This window comes from Triticum aestivum, chromosome 6D, assembly GCF_018294505.1.
Source record: "Triticum aestivum cultivar Chinese Spring chromosome 6D, IWGSC CS RefSeq v2.1, whole genome shotgun sequence".
Classification (NCBI taxonomy): Eukaryota; Viridiplantae; Streptophyta; class Magnoliopsida; order Poales; family Poaceae; genus Triticum; species Triticum aestivum.
In genome coordinates this window covers 369,929,021-369,949,885 of record NC_057811.1, presented here as the reverse complement: position 1 = coordinate 369,949,885, position 20,865 = coordinate 369,929,021, and the positions used below count along the sequence as shown (strand labels likewise).

At 44.5% G+C, this 20,865-nt stretch overlaps 1 protein-coding gene across 6 annotated transcripts; it reads right to left on the bottom strand.

Moving 5' to 3' along the window:
- Positions 1-750: 750 nt before the first annotated feature.
- LOC123145152 (pumilio homolog 24) lies at positions 751-6,588 on the bottom strand. 6 transcript variants are annotated; one of them, XM_044564484.1, is made up of 18 exons: positions 6,261-6,584; positions 6,094-6,141; positions 5,847-5,908; positions 5,687-5,768; positions 4,956-5,079; positions 4,760-4,843; positions 4,492-4,612; positions 4,156-4,306; positions 3,804-4,043; positions 3,467-3,538; positions 3,247-3,297; positions 3,090-3,140; positions 2,889-2,996; positions 2,680-2,811; positions 2,320-2,394; positions 1,922-2,154; positions 1,478-1,606; positions 751-1,243 (listed from the first exon to the last, which is right to left on the bottom strand). In XM_044564484.1, the coding sequence occupies exons 1-18, from the start codon at positions 6,453-6,455 to the stop codon at positions 916-918; spliced, it is 2,286 nt and encodes a 761-aa protein (XP_044420419.1). In that variant the 5' UTR covers positions 6,456-6,584; the 3' UTR covers positions 751-915. The 6 variants fall into 6 exon arrangements, 3 of the variants coding, with proteins under 3 accessions (XP_044420419.1, XP_044420420.1, XP_044420421.1); XM_044564485.1 differs by having other exon boundaries at positions 6,094-6,166; positions 6,261-6,567; XR_006472132.1 differs by having other exon boundaries at positions 964-1,243; positions 1,340-1,606; positions 1,894-2,154; positions 6,261-6,588.
- Between the last annotated feature and the right edge of the window lie 14,277 nt (positions 6,589-20,865).

Here is a 20,865-nt window from a genome sequence, read left to right as displayed (position 1 = left end):
GTCACCTCTTTACATTGTAAACGGATAACGTTACGTGCGTTTGGTGGCAACCTTGTGTAATCAGGTCCCTCTGTAATCAGGTCCGGGACAGTGATCGGTCGATACCCCCCAACCCCCATCGGTAAAGGATTCCTTCCCACCCTCGAGCGCTCCTCCCCCCCAGCCCTCCTCCCCCACGACTCCTTTCTCCCCTCGATCTGCGTGCACCGCTGCCGCCACGGCCTCCCTTCAAGTCCAGCGCCGCCGCCGCCTCTCGATCGACCCGCTTCGAGTCCAGCGCCGCTGCCTCCCCTCGGTCCTCTCCTCCTGATCCAGTCGCCGGGAACGACCACGCCAGCCAGCCGCCGATGAGGATGTACCGCCGAAGCCGCCGACGAGGAGCAACAAGGCCCATCTCTGGATCAATCTCTTCCTCCTCCATCAAGCTCCTCCTGCAGATCTCGATCTGATCTGTTCTTGATTTTTCCTTTACACTGCAAAACCAAACAGAACGAGGTTTGTCCATTCCAGTGCTGTTACAGTGTGTAATCAGTTCCCCTTTACGTTTACGTTACCACTCATCGAAGTAAACACCTCCTATGTGTTGATTGCTGGATCTGCTCCTTGTGTTTGTATCCCTACAGTCAACCGCAAAGGGGCCGTTGCCGGTCCTATAGATCGTTGTTACCAGAGCCGCTGGCCAGCATGGAGGCCATGAATGTGTCCCTGTTGCATCCGGGCCCATGCTCGCTGTAATAAACGCAATGATGATATAGAGAAAAAGCAAGGCTAATCGCAGTATCGCCATTCATGTATGCACCAATGCCCAAAGGGAAAGAAAAAAAAGTGCAACACCAGAGCTTGACGATTTGTCCATGGCGAAATCTGCTTAGTTTGCAGGTAGATCTTGCACAGGCCTGGGCCTAGGAGGATTAATCAGTGCCTCAGTTTGTGTCGTACAGGCATTGAGGATGAGGTTGCTGCATCAGCATGGTCCGTCTTGAGATGATTAGCCAGGGCCTGGTGGTTTGCCTTCACCTTTGCAGCATGGTTGGATGCACTCAGGCCAATGGCATGATTAAGCAGATCACTGTAACGGTATTCCTGCTTCTTCCCGGGGCAGAATGGGCATCTAAACCTGTCAGTGCCAAACCTCGCCACAAGCTTGCCAGACTTCAAATCCGTGTATGCTTTTTTAGCATAGTCGGCAATATCTGTATCACTTAGCTCTGATGAATCGTCAGAACTACACTCCATGGCAGACCTGAAAATATGGCAACAAGGGTAAGTTCATTGCTTGTTGCGAGCCACATGAGCTTGCCACTGTCAAATTATGGCAACACAGGCGCTCGTAGCTCACCTTAAGCTGGTCAAAGCGTACGCAAGCCTCACCAATGACCGTAAAAAGTGTGTTAACTATATTTCTTCTACATGAGTGACAAAATTCAACATACGCCTGAAGTACGACCCTGGCGCTGGAGATGGAGAGAAAACTCACTTCTCCTCCTCTGCTTTGTGTTCCTGGGGCTTCAGTATGCCACCGTCAATGAGCGGTTGCAACTCAGCTTTCGCAAGATCCTTCACCCTGGAATCTGGAGATTCCAGATAGGCAGCCACCATAATAGAGCTGCAGCAACCAACAAATTCAAAAGAATATCAGCGCATGATTCCTTTGTTTTTCCTTCAAAATACCACCTAAGCGGTGCAATGTAGTATGTAAATTGCAACCAACAGTTGACATTTTTTTCATCGCATTTGCACCGTTCACATGCCAGAACCATGACTTGGTTTCAACATCTTATGGGTTTCAACACTAGCCTACCCCTACTTGTTTGGGACTGAAAGGCTTTGTTGTTGTTGTTGTTGTTGCATTTGCATGGTTCACAAATTTGATGAACAGATTAAAGAACTCACATGTCGATGATGAGTCATTTTGAGGTACCTGAATCCATCTGCATATAACTTGCATTTCCCTTCGAGGGCTTTTTTCCAGAGGGTAGCAGCAAATGCAGGACAATCAAGTACCATTCTTCTGATTATGCGGCTGGAGTGGTAGTTATCAAAGGCGTGCTCATCAACATCATCTGTCCTCGGGCGCGCTGCGTCACAAGCTATAGCATTGTGAAGTACGTGGATCCTGTCAGTGACCCCCTCCAAGAAGTTATTTTTTTCCACCTACAACAACCTTGGAAAATGGCAATTCAGAACCTCCATAAGCATAACAGCAGTACCTCTTATAAAGCAAAAATATGTGCAATGATGACGCTCTTCAATAGTCGATTACTCATTTGTATTAAGAGTCATTTGTATTAAGCGTAGACCATGGAGAAGGGAGATTACCTCATATAGTACATCTTTGCCAAAGTTTGCTCGAAGTAACTCTCCAACATTTTCAATGCAAGTCTCAACGAGAACCTGCAAAGGAAAAAAGAACACCTGCATTATTGCTGGCATTAGGGGTTACGTGACTGTGGGAGCATAGTAATGTTGGGATCAGGGGTGTTATGTGACTGATGGGAGCTTAGTAATGTTGCGATTAGGTGTTCATTGACAAATGGTCACCCTTAAATCATACGGAGTAGTATATATTTACACTGCTACGAGAATAAATGTAGTTCTCTTGAGGGGGAGAGTACATGCTCCAAGAGAAATGCCATTAAATAAATAAATCAAAAGTTAAATACACGTTTTGAGTATCACCTCATAAAGCTCGCTTTTCACCAACAGTACTTGCCGCCGTTTAATCGGGTTGCTATCAGACACAACCAATGTGTCTTCTGAACCCCCATGTTCTTTGTCAGCTACATCATCCGACTCACCATCCAAGTTAACCTGAAACAAAAAAAGCAAATTGCAGGGGGGCTGTTTCTCTTCAAAGTACCTAAGAGTTAACAGAATGAGTAACCTGCCTTTGAAACAGGGGAAGGCACGTTGTAATTCAGATAAAACAATTCACGCGGAGTCAGATAACGTGAGCAAAGTGGGTGAAATAGCTGCAGCAATGGGCGTCTCCCGTTCTGTTCCAACAAGGAGCTCCATCATAAATAGTCTCATGTGCATATAACTAACAAATAAAAATAAGCACATCAGAAGCTTGGAATTCCTCTTACCTTGTCAAATATGAGTTCCTTTAAGTGCTTTGTCAGCTCATCAACTACAACCTGCAAATATTGAAAGAAAGCTATGAGCATTGTCTCTTCACTTCTTCAGATTGCTTGTAATGGCAGCATAACACTTGCTTCGAGCAAATGATTGGTGCTGGCTAACCTCAGTAATAAGTTCTGTGTTATCAACAATGGAGAGACGACAAATAACGAACTGGAGCAAAAAAGACATGTTAGTTCAGTTGAGGATTGATCGCTTGGAAGCATAAAACCATCTGAAGTTACTGTGCACTGGGAGGATGTTTGTATAGGTTAAAGCATAGAATTCACACAGTACGATCCTATTTAAACACTAAAATATATTACATTCTAGACACACTTACAAGGCATCCATAATCATTGAGAGCAAGCTTCCTAATATGCCCCTTCAAGCTTTTGATAATCCTCTTCCTATCCTGAAATGAATTCCGTGTTAAATGGCAAAAGCACACTGGAAATAAGCAAGAAGAAAAATACTACTGAATATGCAGTGTGAGGCACCAACTAATGCACGGTTCAAATTGCATGACTATTTAGTGTCTCTGAAATCTACAGAAGTTAATAAATAAACATCGGATAAAACAGATGAGCGGCCAAAGTTAAACCAAGTGGTCGCTCTGAAATCTGTCTCTTAAGATACAATAAGAAAAAGGAAAGAGAAAAAAAAAACAGACAATGTACCTTCTCAAGGCCATGCTTGAGGCAAGCAAGCCCTAATTTTAATCCTTCCTTCGTCTGCATGATCCGAATGAGAAGTAGTTCTGAAGATCTTTTCTTCTTCGCTTTTGATCTTTTCTTCTGCGCTTTTGATTTCGTTGGTGTAAGATGGGGGATTAATTGACCAATCACATCTTCATCTAGGACAGATGACCCTTGGATAAGATGGGGGATTAACTGACGAATCACATCCAAAGCTGATGTCTACGAAAAACATGCATATATTAGATAGTGTGATAAGCTGAAGAAACATTTCACCAAAACAGGAGAGCTTTGTTATAAAGATAAGCCAATCACGTTAATAAAACACACTTACCTTATCCGCAATTGTTAAGTACTCCGATATGACCATGTGTACTATGGAATACTCAACAATACCCTTTTCCAGTACTGGCTGGATAATAGTAGTCATATGCTGCAGGACAGATGATTTCTGTAGTCCATGCTTGGAAATTATATTTAACACACTGAAAAAGAAAGTTGTATTTTAGGATCTTGAACTAAACAAATAACTGCAGCCACCTATGGCGGGATAAGTGGATAACTACAATAATATTTCCCTCCACCCAAGTTTAAGTTTTGTACGGAGAAGTAACAAAGTTAAGGGGAAACTTCAAAGCAGATGTATGACAAGACATTATAGCATGCCAACCTGAGCCTGCATTGTTTTTCTTGAGCCAGGTCCTTGGACAGCTGAAGCTCAGTGGAGCACAATTCCAACAACAAACTTCTTTTCTGGGGCCGCGTCGCCTGATGAAAGGCACGGTCAACAACTGCAAGAAAGAATACATCTCAATGTGGGATTATCATGTACCCCTTTACTTGTATAGCAAATAGAAACGCATGCGTACAATGGCATTCAACCATTAACTCCTGCTGCTCCTATGCATGACGAGTTCCTACCCATTAGCAACACATACCTGACGCTCCTATTGTGTGATGAAGTAGAGAAGCGACATGACCATGAAGGGAAGAGATGAACAAGGCAAACTGTTCTTTACTGGCTGCAGTCACAAACAAGAAGTACGCTAGTGAAGCTAAGGGTTATCAAACAAACAAGCAACATTCTCACATATGAACCCATATGAGTTTTTAGCAAATCGTAGAGAAATTTACCCCCTTTTATGATATAATTCACAAGGAAACCAGTGTCTTTATTGCGAGAAAGATCGAGCAAATGTGGCTGCAGGGCAACAAAAACAGGATCCATCTCTGACTGTGAGCACCACTGCACACATAACTGACAAAAAGTGATGGCTATCAGAATAAGTAACAAAACACCATATGCAACAAGTTCATAAAGAATCAATATCACCAACTTGGCCAAGCGAGGTTGGGACAATTGCGGACTTTGCCCACTATGCAAGAGGGAGCAAGAATCTGTGGCTCACCTCTTCTACAAGTGGCGATACACGTTGAGGCTCTGGGAAATGCTGAAAGTATGGCTACGATTGGATACCATGGATATTAATGCTTGGCCGGGGGAACAATCGATCAAGGATTGGTGGACAAGGATGTCTAGCGCAACGAGGGTGCATAGGAAAGCTATGGCCTCCCTCACAATGCTTGTTAGCTGGACTATATGGAATGAGAGGAACGCGAGGATTTTCCGCAACAAGTTCAAGCCACCCAACATCCTATTTATCAACATAAAGAGCGAGGCTAAACTTTGGATCACCGCCGGGGCAAAAAATGTGGGTCTTTTGATGCCGGGAGAGTAATGACCATGATGTAATATTTTTCAATTTTTTTTCTTTCGTTGCAAATTCTTGTCCGTTTCCTTCTTAATTAATGGATGAGGCAAAGCTTTTGCCTCCATTTCAAAAAAAAAAATATCACCAACTTACTTTAAGAACAGATGCGGCTACAGGGGATCCAGCAATTTCCAAATATTTCCCATCCATTTTACGGAGAGCCTCGGTAAGTAGCCTGCACAGATAACAAATCCATGTACATAAGAAGTTGAACATATGTCGCAACTCACAAGACTTTGATAGTGACACTTACTTGGATCTCTCCTTCCCGCTCAGATTACAGCATCTCACCTTTTGACATAGTACTGTGATTTCCTGTTAAAATTTAAGTGCCGTGAGCAATCAAACTTAGAGTTACCCAAAATATGGTACTGAATGGTCATAAACAGAGGTGGCGATTCAAGCAGAAGCAGGAATTGCAATTTGTCTACTGGAATCAAATTATGGCATCAGATACAGGAATTGAAGCTACTGGAAACATGATGAAAGCAAAAAAATACCTTCACGAGCTTGTAATCGGGCTTCCTCGACTCGGGCAGGAAAATTTCCTGCCACAGAGAGTTAAGGACATTTCTGTTGATGCGAAAAAAAAAGGCATTTCTGTTTCAGCTCAAACTCAAGCAGCCCGTACTCTAAACCAATTCCCATGCTCCAAAGATGCCCATACCTCGGCTGCCACCCGCTTTTCCATGGCGGTGACAGGCTGCGGCTTCTCCTTGGAGCCGCCGCCGCGCGCCCCGGGGGCGTCGTAGGGCTTCTTCCGCTTGACGGCATCGCCTCCCCCCTTGGACGGCGCCTCGGGCCTCCCCACCGCCTCGCGCTCCCGCTTGTTGGCGCCCGGGTGGTCGCCGTCGCCGGCCATGGCGACGTGAGGTGGTGTCGGCGAACGGAGGAAGACGAGCGTAGGGTTTACTCGTACCGCCGGACCGGAGGAAGAGGCCGGACGGGTTCGTTCGTATCGGGGCTGTGTCTTTTTAGCGGTCTCGGGCGGTTTGGCCCGTTTGGATGCTTGGCCTGCATTGAATTTTTGGCCTCTATGAAATTTAAAATACCTCCCAGCCAAACCTATTAAAAACAGTTGAATCATTTGTTTTCTTTTAGTGACTAGAGACCAATACGGCAACTACCTAGGCAGTTCATCACTTGTGATTGAAGGCCTACATGACTCAGCAGCGCTCCAAGCAATTGCATGCCCTGAGGGGATTTGTCTAGCTGAAGATCTGGGTCCTCAGAGATGTATTATCACATGTGATGCTAAGCAGGTGATCCATGATATCATTAAAGCAGCAGAGGACGTTATGCACAAATTCTCTCAGAGATCAACGAGAGGGTGGAAAACATTACTTGTAACTTCATCTTTGAAAGTAGAGCCGCCAATAGGGAGGCACATAGCTTAGCTAAATTTTCGCTTTTGCTAGCTAGGTCGCCACCTGTGGCTTACTGAACCCCACGACCAAACATGTATCCCACTATTTGTGAAATCTGCTGAATAAAGTTTGGTTTTACTCCTAAAAAAATTGTTTTCTTTTAGTCATGCTCTCGGCATGCAAGAGAGGGGAACGCGACACCGAGCTCATGAGACCAGGGAGATGGTGCGATCTCGCACGAGTTCCTGGAAAAGCAGCAAGAGTAATTGGGTCACCTCACATTGATTCGGTCACCCTATTTAGCCTCCTTCTAATCATCGCCGAAACCCACCCGACCGTTTCCTGCCCATTGAGCTCTTCGTTTCGGGGGTACTTCACCGATGAGCAGGTAAGCAATGCATCTTTTTCGGTCGGCGGTGGTCGGCGGCGGCGATCCTTCTTCCTTCTCTTCACCGTGTTGTCATGCGCCTCCTTCCTTCCTACACCAATGATTTTGGACTCGTTTTATTTATAATAAAAACACATATGCGTGTTTAGTGATATCTATACCAATATAAAAAGACCCAAAGGGGCAGATCCAAACCATATCGGACGTCAAATCATGTTATCTAGCGGTTCAAATCACTCCAATGTTGAGCATCAAACACATTTAACGCTCTAATTAGGCTAGTCATAGTGGGAGTAATTTAGCTAGCAACATAGCACACTTCGAGAATTTTTTGCTTATGTGGCAAGTAATTAATGAGAGATGGTAACATAATATGTTACTGTAACATAGCGCTTTCCAAGACAAGATGAGTCTACGAGCTAATAAATGAAGCCATCTATGTTACTACTATTATGTTACTTTGCATTATGAAAGTAGTAATTTAGACTAGTGTCATATGCATGACACTAGTCTAAGTTACTCCCCACTATGACCAGCCTTACCCACCACTGCCATTGATTATAAACACGTTTTGATTCAATGTTATCCCATGAAATCTGCCATGTAATTAATATCCTACCATTCCGGCAAAAATAATAATTAATATCTTACCAAATACCAACGTGCAACAGATATATCTTACCTAATATAACGTGCAACTAATATCCTACCTAATATAAACATGCATTGCACGTACATAATTACTAGTAATAACAAAAACACATAGACGTGTTGGGTAGGTTACATTCACCCAGGCTCCGGAAGCCAAATTTATCTCGTTTGGATGTTTGACCTCTATCAAAATCTTGATTCACACAGACCTCAAAGCAGCGCTGAGAGGGAATGCTTGAATCGATCGTTTCCTCTCAAACAGGCTCGAGCAAGCGCAAGTCAGTGCATGGTGGCTCTCACACGTATTTTGTTTTACTCATATTCCTTAGTCTCTTCACCTAACCCCTTTTAATCTATATAAAGGTGCTTCGATTTGAGATAACCTCTACACTAAAAATTAATTATGTACATAGACATTGAGATTCCATTCTGGTGATCGGTTTCTAGTTTCGTTAATTCTAAATCTTCAATTTCATGTTCATATTTGAAGATTTTCTAGGCATGTGGTCGACCGTTTGAATTTCCTTTGTAGAGTAGCCTCATCTCATTATGCGACACAACTTTTGTGTTGTAAGTTTTCTGTTTCGACGCACGTACGCACATAGACAAGTAGATCTATACCTCCCTATTGTATTATCCTAATATTTTCATGTGTGCATGTTAGTTTAGAAGAATTTCGCCAAATTTATCACACACTAGTTAACTTGCTGATTAATCCATGCCCGTAGGGTCACCGAGTTAGACTCTACCGGGCCACGGATGTAAATAGACGAAAATTGATGCAGGCACCCAAACTCACCCGTAGAGACTTACCCAAGATCAACAAAAAAAGAGGCGGCACAGGAGGGGCCGTTGCATCAGCCGTCCGCCTGTACCCATAGGCCCAACGGCGCGCGGTCTGCCATCTCCGTCGCGAAAGAGTCGGGGAGCCGAAGCCAGGTGCAGGGCCAGCGGTGCATGTCCACGATGAACTCGCAGACCGCCTCAACCGAGTGGTTCCCCGCCTGGGGAGGCAGGGCGGTCGCGCCGCCCCGACCACCTCGGCCGCGGGCGCCTCGCCCTCCACGCCCGCGCCCGTGGGTGCTGCCCCTTCCATAGCCGCTTGGGCCAACATCAGCGACCGCAGGAGAGCGCCCGCGCTCCCGGGGCGGCACCCTGGGCGTTGCGGCAGCTGCGGGAGAACGGCCTCTCCCGCTCACCATCGTCGCAGGGATCGGCTCGGGCCGTCGAGTAGGAAGAAGGCGTCGGAGGAAGAAGATGGGCTGGGGGGTCCTCCCCCTCGCCTTTATAACACCCGGAGGAGGAACAACATGCGCCTCTTCTCCTTCGGAAGGCGATGATGGCCCCGCGCCGTGCGCGGGCAGGCTTTATGTCAGGCAGGGCGATTGCCGAGGCGTCGTGGAAGAAGTGGGGGTGCCCCACGTTCCATCATGCGCCACGCGTCGTGCCTAGCCCGCGGGCAGTTGGGGCCCACGCCGTTTCGCCCCCTAACAGGCAGGGGCATGCGCGCCGCGGGCTGCTACTTCTTGACCTTGCGTTGATTTTTCCCTTGAAGAGGAAAGGGTGATGCAGCAAAGTAGAGATAAGTATTTCCCTCAGTTAAGAACCAAGGTATCAATCCAGTAGGAGGCACAAGCAAGTCCCCAATAGATGCACCTGCACAAACTAACAAACACTTGCACACAACGCGAAAAAGGGGTTGTCAATCCCTTCACGGTCACTAGCAAGAGTTAGATCTAATAGAGATAGGTGAGGGAGTCCTGGATTAAGGGTCCTCGGGCGTCCGGGCTATGTGACATGGGCCAGACTAATGGGCCGTGAAGATATAAGGTAGAAGACCTTTCCCCATGTCCGGATGGGACTCTCCTTTGCGTGGATGGCAAGCTTAGCGTCCGGATATGTAGTTTCATTCCTCTGTAAACCGACTCTGTACAACCCTAGCCCCCTCCGGTGTCTATATAAACTGGAGGGTTTAGTCCGTAGAGGCTATCATAATTCATATAGGCTAGACATCTAGGGTTTAGCCATAAAGATCTCGGGGTAGATCAACTCTTGTAACCCCTATACTCTTCAAAATCAATCAAGCAGGAAGTAGGGTATTACCTCCATTAAGAGGGCCCGAACCTGGGTAAACATCGTGTCCCCTGTCTCATGTTACCTTTGATCCTCAGACGCACAGTTCGGGACCCCCTACCCGAGATCGGCCAGTTTTGACACCGACAATAGGTATAAAAGATAAGTAAAAGTGTAAAATAAAGTAAATATAAATAATTGCAGCAAGGTATTTTTGGGTTTTTGGTTTTATAGATCTGGAAATAATATGATAGGAAATAGACCCGAGGGTCATAGTTTTCACTAGAGACTTCTCTCTTGAAAGAAACATACGTGTGTAACAAATTACTGTTGAGCAATTGATAGAAAATCGCAAAGTTATGACGATATCTAAGGCAATGATCATGAATATAGGCATCACGTCTGTGACAAGTAGATCGACTCCTGCCTACATCTACTACTATTACTCCACACATCGACCGCTATCCAGCATGCATCTAGTGTATTAAGTTAACAAGATCGGAGTAACGCCTTAAGCAAGATGACATGATGTAGAGGGATAGATCCAATCAATATGGTAAGAACCCCATCTTTGTAGAGGGATAGATCCTTTTAATATGGTAAGAACCCCATCTTTTTATCCTCAATGGCAATAATACAAATACGTGCCTGATAACCCACAAGTATAGGAGATCAATCGTAGTCCTTTCGATAAGTAAGAGTGTCGAACCCAACAGGGAGCAGAAGGAAATGGCAAGTAGTTTTCAGTAAGGTATTTTCTGCAAGCACTAAAATTGTCGGTAATAGGTAGTTTGATAGCAAGATAGTTTGTAACGGACAAGTAATGGTAACGGTAAATAAAGTGCAGCAAGGTATCCCAATCCTTTCTGTAGCAAATGACGGGCCAAAACAGTTTCACATAATAAGCAAAGCGTTCTTGAGGGCACACGGGAATTTCATCTAGTCACTTTCATCATGTTGGTTTGATTCGCGTTCGCTACTTTGATAATTTGATATGTGGGTGGACCAGTGCTTGGGTGTTGTTCTTAGTTGAACAAACCTCCCACTTATGATTAACCCCCTCGCAAGCATCCGCAACTACGAGAAAAGTATTAAGATAAAATCTAACCATAGCATTAAACATTTGGATCCAAATCGGTCCCTTACGAAGTAGCGCATAAACTAGGGTTTAAGCTTCTGTCACTCTAGCCACCCATCATCTAATAACTACTCCACAATGCATTCCCTTAGGCCCAAATATGGTGAAGTGTCATGTAGTCGACGTTCACATGACACCACTAAGGGAATCACAACATACATATCATCAAAATATCGAACACATGTCAAATTCACATGATTATTTGCAACATGACTTCTCTCGTGACCTCAAGAACAAAAGTAACTACCCACAAATGATATTCATACTCAAGATCAGAGGGGTATTAAATAGCATAATGGATCTAAACATATAATCTTCACCAAACAAACCATATAGTAATCAACTACAAGATGTAATCAACACTACTAGTCACCTACAGGTACCAATCTGAGGTTCCGTACAAATATTGAAGACAAGAGATGAACTTGGGTTTGAGAGGAGATGTTGATGTTGAAGATGTTTATGGAGATTGCCCTCCCAAAGATGAGAGGGTTGTTGGTGATGACGATGGCTTCAATTTCCCCCTCCGGGATGGAAGTTCCCCGTCGGAATCGCTCCTCCGAAGGGCAAAAGTGCTCCTGCCCAAGTTCCGCCTCGAGACGGCAGCGCTCCGTCCCGAAAGTCCTCCCTTATTTTTTCTAGGTCAAAATGACTTATATATTAGAAGATGGGCACTGGACGTGGGCTGGGCTGCCCACCACCCACAAGGGCGTGCCTGGGGGCCTGGCGCGCCCTGGTGTCTTGTGGGCATCAAGCAGCCCCCCTCTGGTGGTTATTTGCTCTAGTATTTTTTTATATATTCCAAAATAATTCTCCATGAAATTTCAGCTCATTTGGAGATGTGCAGAATACGTAATTCTGACATAGCCTTTTCACGTCCAGAATTCCAGCTGTCGGCATTTGATACGTCTCCAACGTATCTATAATTTTTGATTGTTCCATGCTGTTATATGATCAATCTTGGATGTTTTATAATCATTTTATAGTTATTTTATATCATTTTTTTGGTACTAACCTATCTTATATTTACTAATTGGAAGCACCATACGAGGCTCCACGTTAATCCTAGAGAAACAACAATAATAACCGTAGGATTGTTTGATATACGACTAGGATTAAAACAAATCTAGACGTTTCACAGAACAGTCCTATGAGATTACGCTACATAAATGTACGCATGCACAAATCAAAGGGAAAAAAGATGCATGTCCTAGACATGTTACGGCTAGCTACGAAGGAAAATTAATAAAATATACCCCCATACCAACACGTCTTCCTGAATAGATCGGACTGGTCTGTTGCACCAATATTGTCTAACATCCATTTGCACATCTCGAAGACTAAAATTCACATAATTTTAAAGTTCTGTAACCATCTAATTATTCGCCAATAAAGAATCAACCTTCTCATCATTTACTAACGGATACAGATTTCTATATTGACTAAGGAATGTACACTCGCAACCATTTGGAATACTTCATGCCCATGGATAAGGGTAACGACTTAAACTATACTGAAAGGGCTTAACTATATTTTTTAATTACCGCTCAACAAAAGCCAATCCCAATTATCTAAAATTGATAAAGGTAACTGAGACAAACTTTATAGTTGCAAATGTGTCGTTTTACCAAAATATTAATCAGTTTTTATCTTTCTATTTTTCAGTCATGTAACATTTTTGCCAATAATTTTCCAACTTAGATTATTTTTTATATTTTTTGGATTACTACCATGACTTAGGCATTAATTTCCCATTTTCTACTAGACATGCATCAAATTTATGCATTGCCACTAATTATGGTTGTGCATTGATTGGAAGGCTAAACAGTGCGGCCATGATTTTGAAAAGTACACTTATAATTAGAAATTATGAATGCTATGCGATGTTTATGCTTTTTTCAAAGTATATTAAACACCAAGTTTTTGGACTCAAGTTGCTAGCCTGTGCAGCTGCACAGGTTGATGACTAGTTGACATAGTGCCAAGTGCCACTTGCTATTTTCTGCATGTTTTTTACATCGCAGGAAATCAATACCAAACGAAGTCCAAATGCAACGAAACTTCACGGAGAATTTTTATGGACCAGAAGACACCTAATGGGCCAAGGCAGCGCCTGGGGGGGTGCTCCGAGGGGAGTATAACCCACCAGGGCGTGCCAGGAGGCCCAGGCGCGCCCTGGTGGGTTGTGCCCATCTCGGGTGCCCCCCGGACCGCCTCTTTGTTCTATAAATACCCCAATATTCCAATAGTCGACGAAAATCAACTCCAGCCGCCGCAGAGTCCAGAACCACCAGATCCAATCTAGACACCATCACGGAGGGGTTCACCACTTCCATTGATGTCTCTCCGATGATGCGTGAGTAGTTCTTTGTAGACCTTCGGGGCCGTAGTTAGTAGCTAGATGGCTTCCTCTCTCTCGCCGAATTCTCAATACAATGGTCTCTTGGAGATCCATATCATGTAACTCTTTTTGCGGTGTGTTTGTTGGGATCGGATGAACTTTGAGTTTATGATCAGATCTATCTTTTTATATCCATGAAAGTTATTTGAGTTTCTTTGATCTCTTATATGCATGATTTCTTATAGCCTCGTATTTCTTCTCCGATATTTGGGTTTTGTTTGGCCAACTTGATCTATTTATCTTGTAATGGGAAGAGGTGCTTTTTAGTGGATTCGATCTTACGGTGCTTGATCCCAGTGACAGAAGGGGAACCGACACGTATGTATCGTTGCTACTAAGGATAAAACGATGGGGTCTATATCTACATAGATAGATCTTGTCTACATCATGTCATCGTTCTTATTGCATTACTCCGTTTCCCCATGAACTTAATACACTAGATGCATGCTGGATAGCGGTCGATGTGTGGAGTAATAGTAGTAGATGCGGGCATGAGTCGATCTACTAATCTTGGACGTGATGCCTATATAATGATCATTTCCTCGATATTGTCATGATTATTTGAAGTTCTATTAATTGCCCAATAGTAATTTGTTTACCCACCATTTGCTATTTTTCTCGAGAGAAGCCACTAGTGAAACCTACGGCCCCCGGGTCTCTTTCTCATATATTTGCCTTTGTTATCTACTTTTCCTTTGCTTTTATTTTCAGATCTATTAAACCAAAAATACAAAAATACCTTGCTGCCTTTTATTATTTATTTATTTTATTTGGCGTTCGATCTATCAATCTACTACAATTTTCTCATATCCGTTTGCCATCTCTGGCGCCGTTACCCGAAAGGGATTGACAACCCCTTTAACACGTCGGGTTGCGAGTAGTTATTATTTATGTGCAGGGGTTGTTTACGTTGTGTTGCTTGGTTCTCCTACTGGTTCGATAACCTTGGTTTCATCACTGAGGGAAATACCTACCTTCGATGTGCTGCATCATCCCTTCCTCTTTGGGGAAATATCGACGTAGCTTCAAGCCCCACCAAAAGGAATTTCTCGCGCCGTTGCCGGGGAGGATCAAGTCAAGATAATCTCCCGTCAACTAGCCATTTCTGGCGCCGTTGCCGGGGAGGATCTTCAACATATACCAGGTTCCTAATCACAAATCTCATCTCCTCGCAATTTACATTATTTTCCATTTTCCTCTCGTTTTCCTCTCCCCCACTTCACAAAAAATTGCCGTTTTATTCCCCTCTTTTTCGTTCGTTGTTTTTCCAGTCAGATCTCTTCTTTGCTTGTTTGCCATGTGTCTTGCTTGCATCTTCACTTGCTAAAAATCTCTTGGTATGGATCCTCATCCACTTGCTAATCTTTTAAAAAGATCCAATTATGATGAAACAATCACTAGTGAATTGATTTCACTAGATTGTCTTTATGAAGTTTTGCTTGAGATTCATGAATCTGAAAATTGTGATGAAGTGTTAAACGAAGGAATTTATAAAGTGATTCGTGATAGCTCCTTGAATGAAAAGCAAGATTGGAATGATGTTATTATAAATTCTATTAATGTCAATTGTGTTAGTGATATGCAAAACCCCAAGCTTGGGGATGCTGATTTTGATATGTCCACTACTTATTGTAATGATCATGATTGGGGTGATAATGATTCTTATGATCTTGAAAATTTATTTAAACCTCATGATGAATATGCTTGTGATAATATTAAAAGTGGGTTTGGAAGAGTGTGAACTTTAGCTAAAAATAATCCCACATATTTGGAAAGTGTTCAATCTTATGAATTTTTTGATAAAAGTGGGCTTGGAGAGGTCATGACTTTATGTGATGATAATCCCACTATTTTGGAAGAGTGTCAACTTTGCATGCATGTGGATCATGTAGAGAATATTTTATGTGATAGCTATATTATTGAATTTGAACATGATCCCACGTGTAATTATTATGAGAGAGGAAAATATTATGGTGGAAATTTTTATGTTACTAAATTACCTCTCATTATGTTCAGATCGTCAATGGTTTATTCTTCTACCTTGCATATGCTAGAAATTTCTTGTCTTGATAATTTGTTTGCTTATAAAATTCCTATGCATAGGAAGTATGTTAGACTTAAAAGTGATTTTCACATGCTTCATGATGCTCTCTTAGTGTTTCAATTATTATCTTTCATGTGAGAGCATCATTGAAATCTTATGCCTAGCTAAGGGCGTGAAACAATAGCGCTTGTTGGGAGGCAACCCAATGAATAAGATTTATTTTGCTTTTTGCTTTCTATTCTTGAGTGTTTGCACAATTATGCTACTGTTATGATTGTGTTTTTTGTGTTTTAATTAGTGTTTGTGCCAAGTAAACCTTTAGGATCTTCTTGGGTGATAGTCGTTTAATCTTGCTGAAAAATAGAAACTTTTGCGCTCACGAAAACAATTCTTATTTTTTACCAGGGCGTGATAAAATCCCAATTCTTTTTGAAGAGGATTAATATACAAATTGCTCAGGTCGTCCTAATGTTTCAGAATTTTTGGAGTTACAGAAGTATTCGAAATAGTCAGATTGCTACAGACTGTTCTGTTTTGACAGATTTTGTTTTCTTTGCGTTGTGTGCTTGTTTTGATGGCTCTATGTTTTTCTTTGATGAGTTTTTGCCATACAAAAGTTGGAATACAATAGATATAATGCAAAAACAAAATATGAATTGGTTTGATACAGTACTTATAGTAGTGATTTGCTTTCTTGTACTACCGGTTCTCATGAAGGTTTTGTTGAGTTTTGTGTGATTGAAGTTTTCAAGTTTTGGGTTATCTTACGATGGATGAAGGAATGAGGAGTAAGAAGAGCCTAAGCTTGGGGATGCCCTGGCATCCCAAGCTATTATCCAAAAGAGAGTAAAACAACTAAGCTTGGGGATGCCCCCGAGTGGCATCCCCTCTTTCTTATAACGACCATCGGTATTTTACTCGAAGCTATATTTTTATTCGTCACATACTATGTGCTGTTTTGCGTCTTGTATGATATGAGTCTTTGCTTGTTTTATTTTTCTTTTTAAGTCTTGATTCCTTGCTGGACACACCTATTTGAGAGAGCCAAAATTATGCCATGACTTGTTAGAATTGCTCTCTATGCTTCACTAAAAAAATATGAGCAATGGAGTTGCTCTATGCTTCACTTATATCTTTTTGAGCACGGTGTGCTTTAGTATTTTTGAAGAAATACTCTCTTGCTTCACTTAAATTATTTTGAGAGAAAGAAAAATTATGCTCATGATCTTCACTTATATTTGTTTGAGCTTATCAAAAGCAACATATGAAAATTAGTCCCAAGGTGATAGATATCCAAGAAGGATATAATAAAAACTTTCATGAAGATCATTGGCCAAAATAAACTTGGTTCCTTGTAATAGTTTTGAGATATGATGATGTGATATGTGAGTCATGTTGATGAGTAATTATGCTTTAGTAAGAATATTGGTGTTAAGGTTTGTGATTCCCTATGCAAGCACGAAAGTCAATAGTCATGCAATGAAATTATATCCTACTTGTGGTGCATTATTCGGTGTTAATTATGCTTAATGCTTGCTTATGAGATTATTCATTTCTTGGTTGGTCGCTTCTCAATCTTTTGCTAGCCTTCATTTTGCACTAAGTATGATCTCTACTTGTGCATCCAAAAACCTTTTAACCAGTTTTGACACATGAGTCCACTATATGCGGTATTCTTTTGCCGTTCTAAGCAAATTTGTATGTGCCATCTCTAATGTTCAAAATAACTTCTCTTTTGTGTGTTCTTACTGCTCGCGGAGCGGTTAGGGGTGGCTAATATTTTCCATGCTAGATGTGTTATTCTCACAATGAGTGTTTATCCACTTGTCATTGCATGAGAGTAAGGCAAAGGTATTAGGGATGCCCAGTCCTGAAATCAAAAATGAATTTACTTTATGTTGTCAAATAATAAATTCCTTGGAAAGTGTTGGTATGGAAGGCATCCGTGGATACGTTTAGCCATGGAAAGTGAAAGTATGGTGGAAAAAGGAATAAACTTTATTCTATGTTTGGGAACCGCCTATGATATATTTAGCATGGAAAGTGTTGGGAACTCTAAGTCGTTTTCATTGGTGGGAAATACACACCTCCCAAAATGTTTTTATCTCTAAGTTTTTCGCTTTGATCACTGGCACCTCTACAAATCCCTACTTCCCTCTGCGAAGGGCCTTTCTTTTACTTTATGCAATTTTTTTAAATTTTAGTCTCCATCTTTTCTTATAAAAGCACCAACTAGGAGCACAATATGATCGTACTTGTCGCGGGATATCCGCGGCCACCTATGGGACCGGGTGGCCCCTTGCTGGTTCGGTAGGGGGACGTCGCGTTGCACAAAGAGAAGATCAGCGCACAGCAGCATGGCAGAGAGCACACAAGCAATTTACCCAAGTTTGGGCCACCGCGAGGCGTAAGACCCTACTCCTACTTTGGTGGATTGATGGTGGAATGAGTGTGGTGATGCATAGTACACTTGCCCGGCAGGGTTTGCCTCAGGGCTGTGGCGACAACGCGCGTATGGTGGCTTGGGTTCCTCAACTTTCCAACCCTTCCTACGGGTGCCACGGGCCTCCTTTTATATATTAAGGGGTCACCACAGTGGCAAAGTGGTCATTATCCACTGATATGATAGCGAACAGTGCTATCATACCTAACTCTGCGAGCTGATGGGGTGCATTAAATGCACCGCTTAGTGTCACATCACTGGTTGCCTGGCAAGGCCTGCCCGGCTATCTTGCCAGCTCCGCATCTATTCTCTTGACACGTCGCAGGACGGGTGTCATCTGTGGGTTTCTTCTGTAGGAAATGGCTGCCATGTGGGGAATGGCTGTCACTTAATCATCTCGCGGCTTGACACCGCACTGATCGACGACGTGGGTCGAGCTTGAGTGGTTGGCAGGGTAGTTCAGCCCCCGTGACCCCCGGTAGGCTCTGCCGGGGAACCTTGGTCACTTGCCTCTGGCGGTGGCCTCGTCCCTTGCCGGGCTCGCCTGCCCGGCAAGGGAGGCCCTTCTCTTGCCGATACCTTGCTACTCTTGCTTGATCTTGGTCCTTCTGAGCTGCATGTGGGTTCTTCAAATCTCTTGGTTCTTCAATCTCTGGCTTGAGCTGGTGCCTCAATCTTGATCTTGTGCCTGTGCATAGTTGGGCAACAAACCCAGGGTTTGTTGCACCGACAGAAGCCCCTGGGCCTGCCCCGAACGTGCTACTGAGCGTCATCGGGGTAGGGCCTAATAAGTGCATAGGCAGCATCGCCGAAGGGGTTGGCCTCTTGAGTTTTCCATTGCTGCTTAATTGGTCTTGATTTCGGGACGATTTTTGATTTCCCCACGCATTGTGCGCGGCGTCGTGGAAGAACTTGGGTCGTGGCCCGCGGATTCTCCTAGCCCCAAGATCACAGGGAGGAAACCGCTACCCCACTCGTCCCTCGTTCCGCATGCACTTCGCCACATGTCCCGCATGCATTGGGCGTGGTAGGTGGTGGATGCGGAGGACACGGGGAAGAGTGCCATGGCTGAAATCCGAGCGTTGATGGTTGGAGTAGAGGGGCGACCTCGACCCTCAGAGTCACAGTGGGTGCAGAGAGGCTGTATTGGAGGAGAGGGGCAGCCGTTTCCCGTAGGAGGAACCAACCCCTCGCCGAGTTTCCCTATAAAAGGGGGCCGGGGCAGCGTTCTCCTTCACACACTTCCCCTTCTCCCTCATGATTCTTCTCATCTATTCATGGTGCGGGAGCGAGTGCGTGGTGGAGTTCCGGTGGCGGCGACGAGGGCTTCTTCTCGATAGCGCGCCCCTCCTCCTTCGGACCCTGGGGCAGCGAAATCGTCCGCAAGGAGAGGAGGAAGGGGGCGCAGTCGTGGTCGCCGCTGTGCTCAAGGAGGAGGAGGAGGACGGGGCGGTGCCTTGGTGACGCCCCCGCCGGCTGCTCCACCCCCGATGGAAGGCCATCTTGGCGACCAACCCCGGGAGTTCGTCATCACACTGTACAAGCCCGTGTGCGGTCACCTTCGCCTCCCAACCCCCTTTGCGCGGGAGATGGAGCTTGAGCAACCACGCGCTCTGCGACTGCATATGAGGGGATGCGGGAATGGAGGTATGTGGGTTGATGTCGACTTCCCCGCTCCTCATGTGATGTATCTTCACCGCGGGTGGAAGACCTTTGCCCGTGCCCATGGCTTCTCGGAGGGGCACGTTCTTCAGTTCAAATTAATGGAGAACGGCCTGCTCTCCGTCAAGATCTTTGGGTGCTCGAGTGGTCGCTTAGGGTGCTGCGCGGAGAGCTCGACTGACGATGAAAGCTCCTCCTTGAGCGAAAGCGACGAGGAGGACAGTGACGGCGATGACGACGTCAGCGGGCAGAGGAACGCCGACTCTGACTCTGGCTAATCGTCGCCGCAACATCTTCATCAGGCGGCAGCACCATCATCTGCATCTGCATCTGCATCTCCTCTCCGGCAATGCGATTTGCCGGGGAGTTGGATGCAGAGGTGCGGATGGTGCTGCTGGGCTCCTCCAGCAGTCTTCCAGCTGGGCTCCGACAGGCTTCCTCTCGGGCTGCAGCTCCGTTAGCCCTGCCGAGTCTTGCTGGCCCTGGTGACGGTGGTCGACGGGGCCGCCTTCCGCCGTGCTCTCCATCGAGGCGTTCCTTCGCGCTTCTGTTCCCCCCGGGCTGCCTCTCCTGGAGCCCGATGGGAGCGGGCCGGGCCTTCGCCCAGGCGCTCTTTTTGCCCTCCTCGCCTTCGACGGCTGCACCTAGGAGGAGAGGGTCAAGAAAGGGCATTACGGAGCACTTACCTTTTTTCAATCTTAAACTTGTAGGCAATTGCCAAATTTTAATTCAAATAATGTAATCTCTCGAGTCCATCTTTGTGTTCTGTAATGCTTGTACTTGTATCAGCATATGAATGAAAAATATGAACCTTGCCGAGAACCTGTGCATGTGTATGTCCATGCAGAGGTGGAGTGCCTCTTTAATAAAAATAAATGAGTTTTTCCCGGCAGGATATCCCGCCGGCACCCTCTTTGTCTGCCGGAGAGCTACATCTACCGAGGAACAGACAGAGAGTCCATCCCCCCGCCAGCTCCTTTTTACCAAAGGTCACTGCGACCATCCTGACCGAAGCAACATCCGAGTCATGGATGGGAGCACCTAAGTTTCAAAAGAGAGGCGAGGTTTTCTCGTGCAAATTCATAGCTTTACAGAACACTAATGG

Coding starts and splice junctions, on each gene's coding strand:
- LOC123145152 (XM_044564484.1), bottom strand. CDS start 6,455: ATGGCCGGCGACGGCGACCACCCGGGCGCCAACAAGCGGGAGCGCGAG. Junction 2,812..2,888: donor TGCCTTCCCCTGTTTCAAAG/GCAGGTTACTCA, acceptor TTTTTGTTTCAG/GTTAACTTGGATGGTGAGTC. Junction 2,155..2,319: donor GCAAAGATGTACTATATGAG/GTAATCTCCCTT, acceptor AGGTTGTTGTAG/GTGGAAAAAAATAACTTCTT.